Source organism: Ctenopharyngodon idella, chromosome 19 (genome assembly GCF_019924925.1).
Source record: "Ctenopharyngodon idella isolate HZGC_01 chromosome 19, HZGC01, whole genome shotgun sequence".
In the NCBI taxonomy this organism is placed as follows: Eukaryota; Metazoa; Chordata; class Actinopteri; order Cypriniformes; family Xenocyprididae; genus Ctenopharyngodon; species Ctenopharyngodon idella.
The window spans coordinates 31,485,653-31,500,833 of record NC_067238.1 but is presented as its reverse complement, the minus strand read 5'-3'; the positions used below and the strand labels follow the sequence as shown (position 1 = coordinate 31,500,833).

Here is a 15,181-nt window from a genome sequence, read left to right as displayed (position 1 = left end):
TGACTGGTTTTGTGGTCCAGGGTCACACACACACACACAAATGTGTGTATTTATATTATTTATATATATTTATTAACATAACATTAATTATTAATATAAACATAAATACATTATATTTAATAAATATAATATTTGAATATATAATTTAATGCAAAAAATAATCAATAACATATATAAATAAATATAAATGAATATAAAATGCATTTTTATTTACTAATACTTATAAATGTGCCAATAGGGCTTCTTGAGTCCTAAACTAAATTCACTTTAAAAATGAAAAATACTAATAATAAAAATAAAATAAAAATTTTTTTTAAAACCCAACGGTTGTGTTTGTCCATATTTGACCCAAACGTGGGTTGAAAAAAAAACCACCAGCATGATTTGATTAAATTTAATTAGATTTGGTTTTAGATTCAGATTAGACTAAACTGATTTTAAATCGGATTCAATCAGATGTAGAACAACAGAGAACGTGAACTTCTTCTGAACTTCCCCACATCAGAGCAGATCCGCTTCTCGCGCGCGCGCGCATTCAGGCCAGAAGATGGTAGTGTCGCTCCTCTTTTCTCCAGTCAACACCCACGAGCCCTGAACGACCCCGCCTGAAATAGAGCCCTGCAAATGAGAGACGCTCTTATAGCCTCCTGCCTTTTCCCAACCAATGAAGTCGACTGAAATAGGGCGGTGAGGGCGACTCGACCCACTCAACTTCGGTGAAGTTGGATCAGAGAAACTCTGAGGCGCTGACGGAGTGGAGTGTCTCTCTGCGGGACCCGTTGTCAGTTTGGATGAGACTCACCATGGCGCCCAGTCAGGGGTCTAGGATGCTTAGTAAAGATGATGCGAATTATAAACTTCACTTTCGGATGATAAACGAGCAGCAAGTGGAGGATATCACCCTGGATTTCTTCTACAAACCGCACACCATTACTTTACTAACGTTCACCGTCGTCAGCATAATGTACTTTGCGTTTACGAGGTGAGTAAACAGGCAGAAGTTACACATCTGTCAGTCAGCACGTGACTGACAGCATCTTAGGAGTGCCGTCATTTCAGCTCAAAAGGTTTAAATGTTTGTAACAACTGCTTTTGGACGTAAAACTATTTGAAATACTTAAAAATTACAATTTAAATGTTTATGTATGCCACTTGAGTAACAGTGTTGACACAAAACCTAAGGGTATTTTTTAAAATTATTTTAAATACTTAAGAATTACAATTTAAATGAGTTTATTTATGTCACTTGAGTAACAGTGTTGACACAACCTAAAGGTATTTTTAAAATTATTTTAAATACGTAAAAATTACAATTTAAATGAGTTTATTTATGTCACTTGAGTAACAGTGTTGACACAAATGAGTTAATTTATGCCACTTGAGTAACAGTGTTGACAAAAAACCTAAAGGTATTTTTAAAAATTATTTTAAATACTTAAGAATTACAATTTAAATGAGTTTATTTATGTCACTTGAGTAACAGTGTTGACACAACCTAAAGGTATTTTTAAAATGATTTTAAATACGTAAAAATTACAATTTAAATGAGTTTATTTATGCCACTTGAGTAACAGTGTTGACAAAAAACTTAAGGGTATTTTTAAAAATTATTTTAAATGCTTAAAAATTACAATTCAAATTAGTTTATTTATGCCACTTGAGTAACAGTGTTGACACCAAAATCTAAGGATATTTTTAAAATTATTTTAAATGCTTAAAAATTACAATTTAAATTAGTTTATTTATGCCACTTTAGTAACAGTGTTGACACAAATGAGTTAATTTATGCCACTTGAGTAACAGTGTTGACAAAAAACCTAAGGGTATTTTAAAAATGATTTAAAATACTTAAAAATTACAATTCAAATGAGTTTATTTGCCACTTGAGTAACAGTGTTGACACCAAAATCTAAGGGTATTTTTAAAATTATTTTAAATGCTTAAAAATTACAATTTAAATTAGTTTATTTATGCCACTTGAGTAACCGTGTTGACACGAGTTAATTTATGTCACTTGAGTAACAGTGTTGACACCAAAATCTAAGGGTATTTTTAAAATTATTTTAAATGCTTAAAAATTACAATTTAAATTAGTTTATTTATTCCACTTGAGTAACAGTGTTGACACAAATGAGTTAATTTATGCCACTTGAGTAACAGTGTTGATACAAAACCTAAGGGTATTTTTTAAATTATTTTAAATGCTTAAAATTTACAACTTAAATGAGTTTATTTATGTGACTTGACTAACAGTGTTGACATAAAACTTAGGGATATTTTTAAAAATGATTTTAAATACTTAAAATGACCATTTAAATGAGTTTATTTATGTGACTTGAGTAACAGTGTTGCCAAGGCAAATGATTTTCATTTACTTTAACTTGTACTAAAACAACACTGGTCTATGTTATTCTCCATTCATTTGCCACGCCAGTAAGTCTGGTGACATTGTAAAAGGTGACGGTTTAATGATATCATCACGGCTCTGATATGTTATCTGTGCCTCATGTTTTTATTACGGCAGGGATGATGGTGATACTGATAATAATCTGCGCGTGGGTCTCCTGCTGGTCGTCTCTTTCTTTCTTATTATCAGTATTCTTGCCTTCCCCAACGGTACAGTCATTCTTCATTTGCTTTAACAAATAAGATTGTCTCTAACTTTGAGTGCTTTCATTAAAGGGAAATTCTTTCTTTATTTACTCACTCTCATGTCTTTCAAAACCCATGTGACTTTCTCTCTTCCCTGGAACACAAACGCAAATATTTATAGCAGAATATTTAAGCTTCTCTTTTCCATACAATGAAAGCTCAGGCAAGTAAATCATACAGATAGGACTGACATGATCTCTTTAACATGTTTAATGGCTCTACTTTTTCCCAATTTATTTAGGTCCTTTCACAAGACCTCATCCTGCAATGTGGCGCATGGTTTTTGGTGAGTAACAGTCTTTTCTTTTGTGTTTACTTATCAGCAGCTCTGTTGACTCAACCTTCAGTGTCTTGATTTATTGGCACTTTTCAGGTCTCAGCGTCCTTTACTTCCTCTTCCTGGTGTTCCTCATCTTCCTGAACTTGGATCAGGTGAAGACGCTGTTGTATTGGCTGGACCCCAATCTACGTTACGCCACACGAGAAGCAGATGTCATGGTGAGCTATATGATATCCCAGGACAAATATTTCATCATAATGTTTTTATATATAAACAATCACAAAACTCTCTCACTTCTAAGTACTATATTAAGATATGGTAGTCCAGGTATTATTTTCCACCATGGATCCTTTATTAGATTCTCCTAATTTTTTAATAACTCCATTTACATAACAATATAAACAGAGACTCTTGCAGTTATTCATAATTATAGAAGATTTAGCTTAGGGAAGTCAAATAGATCGCAACAGCGCCTGTCCACTTTTTCAGCGCCGTTGGTTCCGGAAATATTTTTTCCATTCATTTCTCCCATAGAGATTTTAAAAAGTCTTCTTTAAAGCGTTATAAATCATGAACCAAACTATCCAGCTATGAGGAGAATTACAAGCTATGATTAGAAGCAAAAAAGTGTTTGAAAATCAGACAAAAATACAAAGGCGGCTTTAGAGAGAGAAAGAACTACAATCCCATGAAGCATTGCGATCAGCATAATCGAATTAAAAACAATGGAGAAATCTAAAACTACTCATTTAAAAATGTTTAATATATATGATCAGTATGTTTTAAGTTTATTGCAAAATATGCATGTATATATACAAATATTTAAGTATTTTGAGAGTGTAGAGAGATTGACTCGATTACGTCATTCGCAGTCGTTCATGGTAGTGGGCGGAGTTTTTGGCGAGTTTTGCTTGTCTAAACTCTCTGATTGGTGGAATTTTCTGTACAGCATCATGGGTACTGTAGTTTTTCATTCCGAATTCTGCTGTTAAACAAAAATAAGTTGAAATAATGCTGGCTGATGGTTTCAACAGAAGCAAATACCATCGATTAACAACCTTGTATCTCACAGTGGGTCTGTTTTTAAAGGTTTATAAGTTACAGTTTAAAATCAATTTCCCCTATGTATAATTTTTTTTTTACTTCCGGAACCCGACTGTTGTGCTCTAAATAAATTTATTTAATTTATTTAAATAAATTAAATAAATAAATTAGTGTGTTATTTTAGTTTTTATTTTAGTTTCATTACAGTTTTGTTATTAGCTATTATTTTTATAGTTTTAGTTTTCATGTTAATTTTAGTTTAACTTTTAGTCATTTCGTTATGTTCTGTCAATTTATTAGTTTTGGGGATTTTTTTTTTTTTTTTTTTTTTTTAATATTGCAATTTATGTTCAATTTATTTTTATTTCAGTTTTAGTTTTTTATTTATTTCCAGTTAATAATTTTAGTACTTCAACTTATTTCAGTGTATATTTTAGTTTTAGTTTTTTAACTAATATTTATATATTAAATATTTAATTATATATATATATATATATATATATAATATATAATGTATATTATGTTAATATATATTTATTTCAATTTAACATAAATATTTTTAATAGTTTTAGTTTTATTTAACAAAAATAACTCTGGTTCAGTGTCTCATAATCTGTGATTTCCTGCATAATGTCATCTTTGTCTATGGCTCCATGACAATCGTATTAATTTTTATAGCCGATCGTGGTCACGGCATACTTAGATTAATGTCTGAGCTGTGTAGTTAGACTAAAACCCTCCCTTATTAAGTGTGTGTGTTTCTAATCCAGTGAATTATGATTAATTACTGTAAGGAGATAATGCCAGCTTTCTGTAAGAGGTTTCCACGGCTTGTCTGCGGACGTTCAGCCAATAGGATTACTTGAATCTCTGTCCATTGACATCAGGCTCCATGTCCTTCCCTGAAAGCAAACGGTCACTCACTGCTCACTGTCTCTGATTTGCTCTGTGCCCTAATTTTTGTCAGTTTTCAGTTTTCAAAAAAGCTTTAATAAGGGGAAGAACAGCTTGGTGCTTATTGTACACGCCATTGACTTATTTATTTATTTTAATCCCATGTTTTACAGGAGTATGCAGTAAACTGTCACGTTATCACATGGGAGCGCATCCTGAGTCACTTTGACATCTTTGCCTTTGGTCATTTCTGGGGATGGGCAATGAAAGCTCTGCTCATCCGCAGCTACGGCCTCTGCTGGACCATCAGCATCACATGGGAGCTCACGGAGGTAAATATACCATCGTTATAATGTTTTTGAAAGATGCTGTCTGCATTTATTTGGTCAAAAAAACCCCAGTAAATTGTGAAATATTATTACAAATTAAAATGACTGTTTTCAATGTGAATATATTGTAAAATGTAAGTTATTCCTGTGATTTTCAGCATCATTACTCCAGTCTTCAGTGTCACATGATCCTTCAGAAATCATTCTAATATGTTGATTTGATGCTCAAGAAACATTTATGATTATTATCAATGTTGAAAACAGTTAAAACTATGATACATTTTTTTTTCAGAATTCTTTAAGTGCATAAAAAGTTCAAAAGAACAGCATTCTTTTTTTTACAATATAAACGTCTTTACTGTCACTTTTGATTAATTTAATGCATCCTTGCTGAATAAAAGTGGAATATTTAATCTGTAAATGCTCTTTGGATATGATTTTTGATTTGACACCATAAGTGAGTGGGTTTCTTTCCCAGTCGAATACCTTTGAAAGTAGCTGCTGATGCAATAGTACTGATTATGCAACTTCCTCATAACTCCATACTTAGTAATCTGGAAAAAATTATTGTAAAGGAAATATGACAAAGATACAAGTTGAAACCATATTTACAGACCACATTATCACTAATGAACAAGAGTTGAGCAGTGAAAACCGCATGAATTGTTACAGAGGGCAAAAGACAAATTGTTGCTTTATCTGTCTCTCTTCTCTATCTTTCTTCCTCATTCAGTTGTTCTTCATGCACCTCCTGCCAAACTTTGCAGAGTGCTGGTGGGATCAAGTCATCCTTGACATCCTGTTGTGCAACGGAGGCGGCATCTGGCTTGGCATGACTGTGTGTCGCTTTTTAGAGATGCGCACCTACCACTGGGCCAGTATCAAGTGAGATCTTTTTACGATTAATCTGTGTCTGAGACCAACACTTGTAATAGGCTTTATGCTGAACGGCACAATATTCACAATATTCCTTATTTAAATAATTCATACACAGAATAAATGGGCGGGGCCTGGTTGAGTTAGTTAGTAGTGTGTTGAAACTGGCGGTTATGGTAAGGGGCGGGACATTTCCCAAACACCAATCACAACACACTGCTCCAGCCGACCAATCAGAGTCAAGTCAAGTAAAGTCACCTTTATTTATATAGCGGGCTATATTATTTAGGGCTTCAGAGAGACAGGAACTAAACAGAGCAGTATATGGACAGTCGTTGTTTATGCAGTTCCGTTTGCTGCCACTAGTGTTGCAGAAATGACACACTCACTTAATCGTTAAAGGATTAGTTCACTTCAGAATTAAAATCTCCTGATAATTTACTCACCCCCATGTCATCCGAGATGTTTATGTCTTTCTTTCTTCAGTCGAAAAGAAATTAAGGTTTTTGAGGAAAACATTCCAGGATTTTTCTCCATAAAGTGGGTTTTAAACGGGTTGAAGGTCCAAATGTCAGTTTCAGTGCAGCTTCAAAGAGCTCTACACGATCCCAGATGAGGAATAAGAGTCTTATCTAGAGAAAACATCAGCCATTTTCTAAAAAAAATAAAAATTATATACTTTTTAACCACAAATGCTCGTCTTGCACTGCTCTGTGATGTGCCACGCATTACGTAATCATGTTGGAAAGGTCACGCGTGACGTAGGTGGAAGTACCGCGGTAGGGCGAAAAACTCCATCTCATTTTCTCCTTCAACTTCAAAATCATCCGACATTGCTGTTTTACCTTTTTTTTGTAAAGGCCGTTTGACTTAGTCTTTGTACGTTCGCTTTGTAGACACTGGAGTGGTACTTCCGCCTACGTCACGCGTGACCTTTCCAACATGATTATGTAATGCGTGGCGCATCGCAGAGCTGTGCAAGACGAGCATTTGTGGTTAAAAAGTATATAATTTATTTTTTTAGAAAATGGCCGATGGTTTCTCTAGATAAGACTCTTATTCCTCGTCTGGGATCATGTAGAGCTCTTTGAAGCTGCACTGAAACTGACATTTGGACCTTCAACCCGTTGAACCCCAGTGAAGTCCACTATATGGAGAAAAATCCTGGAATATTTTCCTCAAAAACCTTCATTTCTTTTCGACTGAAGAAAGAAAGACAGAAACATCTTGGATGACATGGGGTGAGGAAATTATCAGGAAATGTTAATTCTGAAGTGAACTAAAACGAAAGTGTGTGAGAATAATTGATAACTTTATTACAGTAGCAGTAGTTACACACACCCACATTCAAACTCTCCATGCACTGTGTTCAGATATAGAGATTAGCTCTCTGTGTTAACTACTAACCTGTTTTGCCCTACATTCTTGTTGTATCAGCCGATCCAGGGTTTGCAGGTCAATGTGATCATGCACATAGTAGTCTTGAGTTTTCTTCCGGGAACAAACACGTCACAATATTCCTCATTTAAATAATTAATATGCAGAATAAAGGGGCGGGGCCTGGTTGAGTTAGTTAGTAGTGTGTTGAAACTGGTAGTTATGGTAAGGGGCGGGACATTTCCCTAAACACTAATCACAACACACTGCTCCAGCCGACCAATCAGAGCACACTGTGCTTTTCGGAAGGAGGGGCTTCATAGAGACAGGAACTAAATAGAGTGTTGCCGACAGAAAATGTTCATGTGTCTAGGATTATTCTAAAGCAGTGGTTTGTGTGTTTTGTATGTGTTCAGGGATATCCACACCACCTCAGGCAAGCTGAAGCGGGCCGTTATGCAGTTCACTCCTGCCAGCTGGACGTATGTGCGCTGGTTTGACCCCAAATCCTCATTTCAGAGGGTGGCTGGAATCTACCTCTTCATGATAGTATGGCAGGTGTGTGATGCTTCAGCAATACACCTATTTTCTGATGATGATCTAAAACATAAAAAGCGAGTACTTATGCTACTGTTCAAAAGTTTGGGTTCAGGAAGATTCAGTACGAGACGCGACAAAATCAATCAAATGCCACAGCCAATCAGAAGAGTGTGTGGGCGGAGTCTCTCCGCAAGCACACTGCGCTCGCAACCAAATCATTTCAAAATCACAGCCAATCAGAAGAGCGTGTGGGCGGAGTCTCTCTGCAAACGCACTGCTCTCGCAATCAAATCATTTTAAAATCACAGGCAATCAGAAGAAAGTGTGGGCGGAGTCTTTCTGCAAGCGCAATGCACTCGCAACCAAATCAATCAAAAATCACAGCCAATCAGAAGAAAGTGTGGGCGGAGTCTCTCTATAAGCACACTGCACTCGCAACCAAATCAATCAAAAATCACAGCCAATCAGAGGAGCGTGTGGGCGGAGTCTCTCTGCAAGCGCACTGCACTCGCAACCAAATTCATCCAAAATCACAGCCAATCAGAAGAGCGTGTGGGCGGAGTCTCTCTGCAAGCGCACTGCACTCGCAACCAAATTCATCCAAAATCACAGCTAATCAGAAGAGCATGTGGGCGGAGTCTCTCTGCAAGCGCACTGCACTCACAACCAAATCAATCAAAGAAATAGAAACCATTTCTAAAATAGAATTGTTTTATATCGCGGTAACAGCTGGTTAGGTAAAAAAAAGATGCTTTTTATCGCATGCCGCCGCATCACGTTATGTCTGGTTAGGACCTGATATAATTCAGCCTTTGCCCTTTATATTGTTGTATAATCTATGAAAAGGTTTCTTCTGTTTGTCAGGAAATATGAAATTGCCCAATACATCCAGATGGATGTAAACAAACAGTACCGGTCGAAGATCACATAATCAACACATATGCATCTTTAGGTTTTGCTCACTATTATCTTCTTTCTTTGCCCTCCAACAGCTCACAGAGTTGAACACGTTTTTCCTGAAGCACATCTTCGTGTTCCAGGCCTCTCATCCTCTCAGCTGGTGCCGGATCCTCTTCATTGGGATCATCACGGCCCCCACAGTGCGGTAATGTTCAATTACCTTCATCTGTGCTCCAGCATAATCCCTTCTCACTCCACCAAACAATTTTAAAGGGGTCCTATTATGCATATGCAAAATAAAGGGGCGGGGCCTGGTTGAGTTAGTTAGTAGTGTGTTGAAACTGGCTCCAGCCGACCAATCAGAGCACACTGTGCTTTTCAAAAGGCGGGGCTTCATAGAGACAGGAACTAAACAGAGCGTTACTGACAGACTGGGAAGAGAGGAGCTGCAACAATGGAGAATATGAGGAAAATAATCAACATTCAAGCAGGAAAACCTGTTCTAGTAGAGCACGAAAAACACAATTAATGTGATCTGATGATGATTTTCCATTCTTTCAGCCGTATAATCATTCTAAATAAATACAACTCGTTTGGATAATGATGTTTAGCAGGTGTTTATACATACAGCCATTGTACTGTTTATTGTCAGAGGTGTCAAATGACTCATATGACTTATCGTTTGGATTTAGGCAATACTACGCGTATCTAACAGACACCCAGTGCAAAAGAGTTGGAACACAGTGTTGGGTGTTTGGGTAAGTGCATGTTTATTTATCTAATGCAAAAGTTCTATGTAATACCTGTCGAAACAAAGAATTTTTATTATTTATAGTATAGGCAGTAGTTTTTCCAGTTTGGATGTTTTAGCTCTTACAATCAGCAACAGAGGAAAATTCTGTCATCATTTTGTTTCAAACCATATCTGTGGAATATAGAATAAAATATATATGTTTTACATTGAGAATGAAAGTCATTGGAGACCAGTGTTGATTTGGACCCCATTGACTTTCATTGAATGGACAAAACCGCTATATCGTAAGTCATACAGGTTTGGATTGACGTGACAGAGTTTTCATTTTTGGGTGAAACAGATAAAGTCTGTGTCAAATAATTATTCTGTGTGTTTAACTGGGAACTGATTTTTGATATACGTTGGTATCAGAGACACAGGTTTAGGTTTGATAAACTATTGACTTACTCTCACCACAGCTTGTTTTGTCAGAATCAGCTGATTTGTGTCCTGTTTACCAGACAATCTCACTTTTTCCATTCGATTCTAAACAATGGAGGCATTTTCTCCAGGTCTGCCAGATTATTCCTACGTAGTCTGGTGACTAGAGTTAACAAACCTCACTTTTGTCTTTGTAAATCCAACAAGTCTAAAATGCTTCTAGAGGTTTGCCAGTATTTTTTTTTATTTTTTTTTTTTTATTGAAGGTTTTGTGTATGTAGTAAGATATACAGTGCCACTAAAAGCATTTGGACACTTTTGATAGACAGGGATAGATGAAAGTCTGTTTGCTTATTTATTTAAACAAATAAATGTCACTTAGTTTGAAATGTTGTCAGAGACTTAACTTAACATTGTTAAGTGTGGTTTAAGTGTCCTAATACTTTTCAGGTCACTGTATTAGTGCTTTAAATCTATTTGCGTTTACGAGTCTGTGATTCTGTTCTTCCTTATAGGGCCATTGCTTTCCTGGAGGCCCTGGCTTGTGTCAAATTTGGACAAGACTTGTTCTCAAAAACACAGGTTCTTTATGTTGTCCTTTGGCTTGTGTGTTTGGTGAGTGTTTTTTATTGTATTAAAATATTATTATATATTTATATATACACATATATTGATTATTATATGTATTATGTATATTTTTATATTATTATCTTTTATTATTATGCACTTTTGTATTAGATGTGCGTTCCTTAACAGATATTAGCTACGTTCTCATACTGTGACTGTGTTATATGTTTATTCTGTCCGTTTATACATTACACACCGAATGTTTACAGATTGGATTTTGTGTGTTTCTGTAAAGTATATACAGTGAGGTCCAAAAGTCTGAGACCACGTTGAAAATCTGGGATTAAATCATTTAAGAACAGGGGTTTTCAAACTTTTTGATGCCACGGACCATTAAATATGTTTAAAGGGGACCTATTATGCAAAATTCACTTTTATATTGTTTTTGAACATAATTATGTTTTACCACCCTACTGTGGTAAAAATACATCCATTTCGTTTGTTATTTTCCCCATAAATCTGAAACAGCGTCTCAAAATGAGCCGTTCATGAATGTGCCTCCAATGTGATGTCACATTGCACAAGCCCCGCCCACGACTGCTGATGATGGAATCTGCCCTATTAGCTTAGCTCCTCCCCTCAGTGAGCTGTACACAGTCCGCCATGTTTATCTCATAGCCAGAGCATTTAACAGCAGCATTCAAGTAAGAAATGTATACTTATTATTAAATTAAATTTTAATATTTTGTAAATTAATTTTTTTAAATTTATTTCTTTATTTTTATCTATTCATTTAATTTATTTTTATTCATTTTTATTTATGTATTTATTTTTATTTATTTTTTTTAAATTAATTTTTATTTGTTTTTATTTAATTTTATTATTTATCTATTTGTTATTTGTTTATTTTTATGTATTTATTTTTATTAATTTAATTTATCATTATTTATATATTTGTTATTTATTTATGGTTATAAATGATCTGTGGGGGATTTTGAGCTATAATAATTAATGATAAGGGACCACAGTTTGAAAACCCCTGTTTTAGAATTTTCTAAATTTACAGAATTTTTGTGTGACATTTAAAATTCTACACTAATGAAATAAAAAAAATTATTTGATCATGTGCAAGTAGGACAAACCAAATACTAAGACGTTTTGAAAATTCATATTCATTTTTCACTTCGGCTTTTTGCTTGAATTATTTTGCAGATAATATATCATTTGTGTTGTTATAATTTCTATGATTTGGTGTCGTTCTTTCTCTCATACACACTTTCTCTTGCCTCCTTCCAGGCTTTCATTACTTTTCTCTGTCTGTACGGGATGGTTTGGTACGAGCAGAATTATGGGAAGAGACTAAAGGTAAATATTTACCATAACATGCTGAGAGATCCTCAAATCCTCATTTAAATAACGGATTCTTCAACAAGAATGTAATACTGTGCTGTCAACTGGTCATTCACAATTTTACAACATTTGCATTAGAAAGAAAAAATTAGAAAAAATGATGCATTAATGATAATTTTCTCAGGGTTTTAGTGCTGGTTTGTGGTGTGTACGTGCATATCAAATGTTGATAAACTGATAAATCTCTTAATCTTCACAGAATATTACAGATTGTGACGACAGCACCTACAGTGACCCGTATGACCACATTCCTGAAACTGCCAAAGGTAACACAATCTGATTTGTTTTAGAGGGTTTCTCAAACGACATTAAATACCTCAGTGGATTGTGGTTTTTCACATATTCGTTTAGAAGCTCAGATTGATGACATGGAATTTCCTTTCATTATTAGCTTTTTCTACCCTTTCAGATGAAGAAGTTTCTTTTGAATATTCCTCATATCAAATTTGCATTGATCCTTTGAGATTAAATATGTTTGTACTATGAAAACAACAGTCAAAAGTTCTTCCCCAATGTTCAATTAAAAAGTTTATTAAAATAAAAACAGCTTGTTTTGAGACATCACCTGCATTTATGCAATCTGGAAGAAGTAATCCAGCATTTGATATGAAAAATGCATCAAAACACTTGTTAATTATAAAAATGTATGATATGAGGAACATTTAATGAACTTTTGAGATATAATTTTAATTTTTTTTTTTTTTTTAATTTTTATCTTTTTAGTCATTTTTATTTATTTAATTTAATGTATTTTTATTTATGTATCTATTTACCATTTATTTATTTATTTTATTTATCTAATATTTATTTTTATTTAATTTTTATTTTTTTAAATTAATTAATTTATATTATTTATTCATTTTTATGTATTTATTTGTTTTATGTATTAATTTATTATTATTAAATGTTATTTAATTTATTATTATTTATCTATTTATTTATTTTTTATGTATTTATTTATTTTTAATTCATTTTTATGTATTTAATATTTATTTTATTATATCTATTTAATTTTTGTATTTACGTTTATTACTATCACTAGCAGAGAGAAACTCCAGTGTGTGTGTGTGTGTGTGTGTGTGTGATATATATATATATATATATATATATATATATATATATATATATATATATATATATAATGTAAATTTTATTTTAATATTTTTTTTATTTAATTTTAATGTATTTTGTGTATCTGTTTATCATTTATTTATTTTATTTTTATGTATTTAATTTATTATTATTTATCTATTTATTTATTTAATGTATTTACTAATTTTTAATTTTTTTTATGTATTTAATTTTTTTTAATGTACATTTATTACTATCATTAGCAGAGAGGAACTCCAGTAGAAATTCCAGTTCATCGCGGAGAAGAAAAGGAGGTTCTGGAAAACACAAATCAATCAATGGAACAAGCAGCAAGAAGTGACCACAGCTAGAGACCGACGATCTCTCAATGGACCTGAACGCACAAGAGGTGAAGGAACGAATCTGCCATAAACGGTTGAAGAGCGATAAAGCGGGTCGCTGGGTGATGGTGTCCAGACAGATGAACAGAGGACAAACCTCTGTCTTTACACTAGTTTTTATTTTCATAGCACTTGGAAGGAAAAGATTTGCGGTTCGCCAGGTTTATGGTAAATGACACGGCGCACACTTTCAGATGCCACTGATGTGTGAGCCAGTGAATGTGTGTAATGCCCCTCCTAATGAAATGAGCTCAAAGCTGCCAGGCTTTCTGTGAAACATTATATAACTTCTGTTCTTATCACCAATATTGTTCGTGCAGAACAAGCCCTGTCTTACATTTTGCACATTTTCTCCACTTGCCCTGTAATCAGTGAATATCTTTTGACACACACATACCTATGCATTGACCAGGGTAAGAAGTTTTATGCAACATTTCATCGTGAGCATAAAAACACAAGCTCTACTTTTGAATTTAAGCACTTGTTTTAATTTTGGCACAGATGTTTCAGCTTTTTCAGTCTTCCTGTATTTGCTCTTTTAAATTAAAACTGTGTAGAGTGGTTGAAGGAGAGGCATTTGCATAAAGAGCTGTTGATTTACTTAAATGTAATATGATTCAGCTTTTTTGGTTTTGAAATGATGACCATTTTCTATGCATTTATAGTTTTCTTTGTATGTTAACTTTTGTGGTAAGATTAATCCTCATCATTCCTATGTGAGTATGCATATGCATAAATGATTTTAGACCCATAATGTGTTCACTGTGAGGCCTTTAAATGACTATGCATTGTTTGTAAAACCCACATTTAATGAAACGTGTCTAAAATACTTTGCAGGGATTTTGTGCTCTTCCTAGTCACGAGTGACTTTTTTTTTTTCATGTTACTTATACTTAATGGTAACGTATGCTTATATTAAGGTACTATCACATGTGTTTTTTGCCTTATTTTATATTCAATTTTTCAAGGACCAAATTGTTGAGCAATACCCAAACTTATGCAGAATACAATAATTTACCTGAAAAATCAGCAAACCTTTCTAGTCATGAATCAGCAGTTCTGAAGGTGACCAAAGAGACCGCGTGTCATGTGACGTCAAACTTGAAACTCAGTATTCTCATATCTGATTATTTCAAACCTTTAATGTGATCATATGGAGCAATGAGGTGTGATTGTGTATGAGTTTTTAGCAGTGTATATGAATGATTAGACTGTAAGAAATGTTATTTTCACTGTCTTAATACATTTATACTGTATCGTTGAGTAAAATTTTCAAATAAAATGCTGAATTGAAGTCTCTTTGCTTCTTAGTAATTGTATAATTTTTTTTTTTTTCACCAAAAGTGAAATAAGTAAGCCTCAGGCTGAAGGAAATGCATATTTACGCCTGTACACTAGAGGGCGCAGTTCAAACAAACATTTCAGCTGTGCTGCCATTCTGGATTAAAGAAGAACAGGATACAGAAGGAAGATTTCTAAATCTAAAGTAATTTTTGCTTATTAGTAGGGTTGAATTAGATCATTGAAGGTCAGCAGCAAAGACATTGGTTAATAAAGTGAGATTAAATACATAACGTATATTTGTGTAATTTAAAATGGTTAATTAGTACAGGTTTGAGATTGCATTTCACTGTTTTTATTCATTTTGAGGAATACTGAATGTTTT

At 33.8% G+C, this 15,181-nt stretch overlaps 1 protein-coding gene across 2 annotated transcripts; it reads left to right on the top strand.

The window, feature by feature from the left end:
• Window positions 1-627: 627 nt before the first annotated feature.
• ptdss1b (phosphatidylserine synthase 1b) lies at window positions 628-14,809 on the top strand. Of its 2 annotated transcripts, none has more exons than XM_051873387.1 (13): window positions 628-982; window positions 2,525-2,616; window positions 2,894-2,938; window positions 3,026-3,150; window positions 5,044-5,202; window positions 5,933-6,084; window positions 7,869-8,010; window positions 8,985-9,097; window positions 9,585-9,650; window positions 10,582-10,681; window positions 11,930-11,998; window positions 12,243-12,309; window positions 13,381-14,809. In XM_051873387.1, exons 1-13 carry the CDS (start codon window positions 792-794, stop codon window positions 13,473-13,475), a joined length of 1,416 nt encoding a protein of 471 aa, XP_051729347.1. In that variant the 5' UTR covers window positions 628-791; the 3' UTR covers window positions 13,476-14,809. The 2 variants fall into 2 exon arrangements, with proteins under 2 accessions (XP_051729347.1, XP_051729346.1); XM_051873386.1 differs by having other exon boundaries at window positions 638-982; window positions 13,378-14,809.
• The last annotated feature ends 372 nt before the right edge of the window (window positions 14,810-15,181 follow it).

Bases quoted from the DNA above. Each gene is read 5' to 3' on its own strand.
- ptdss1b (XM_051873386.1), top strand. From the start codon at position 792: ATGAGACTCACCATGGCGCCCAGTCAGGGGTCTAGGATGCTTAGTAAA. The intron at 2,617-2,893 runs GTACAGTCATTC...CAATTTATTTAG, and splicing joins TATTCTTGCCTTCCCCAACG to GTCCTTTCACAAGACCTCAT. The intron at 2,939-3,025 runs GTGAGTAACAGT...GGCACTTTTCAG, and splicing joins AATGTGGCGCATGGTTTTTG to GTCTCAGCGTCCTTTACTTC.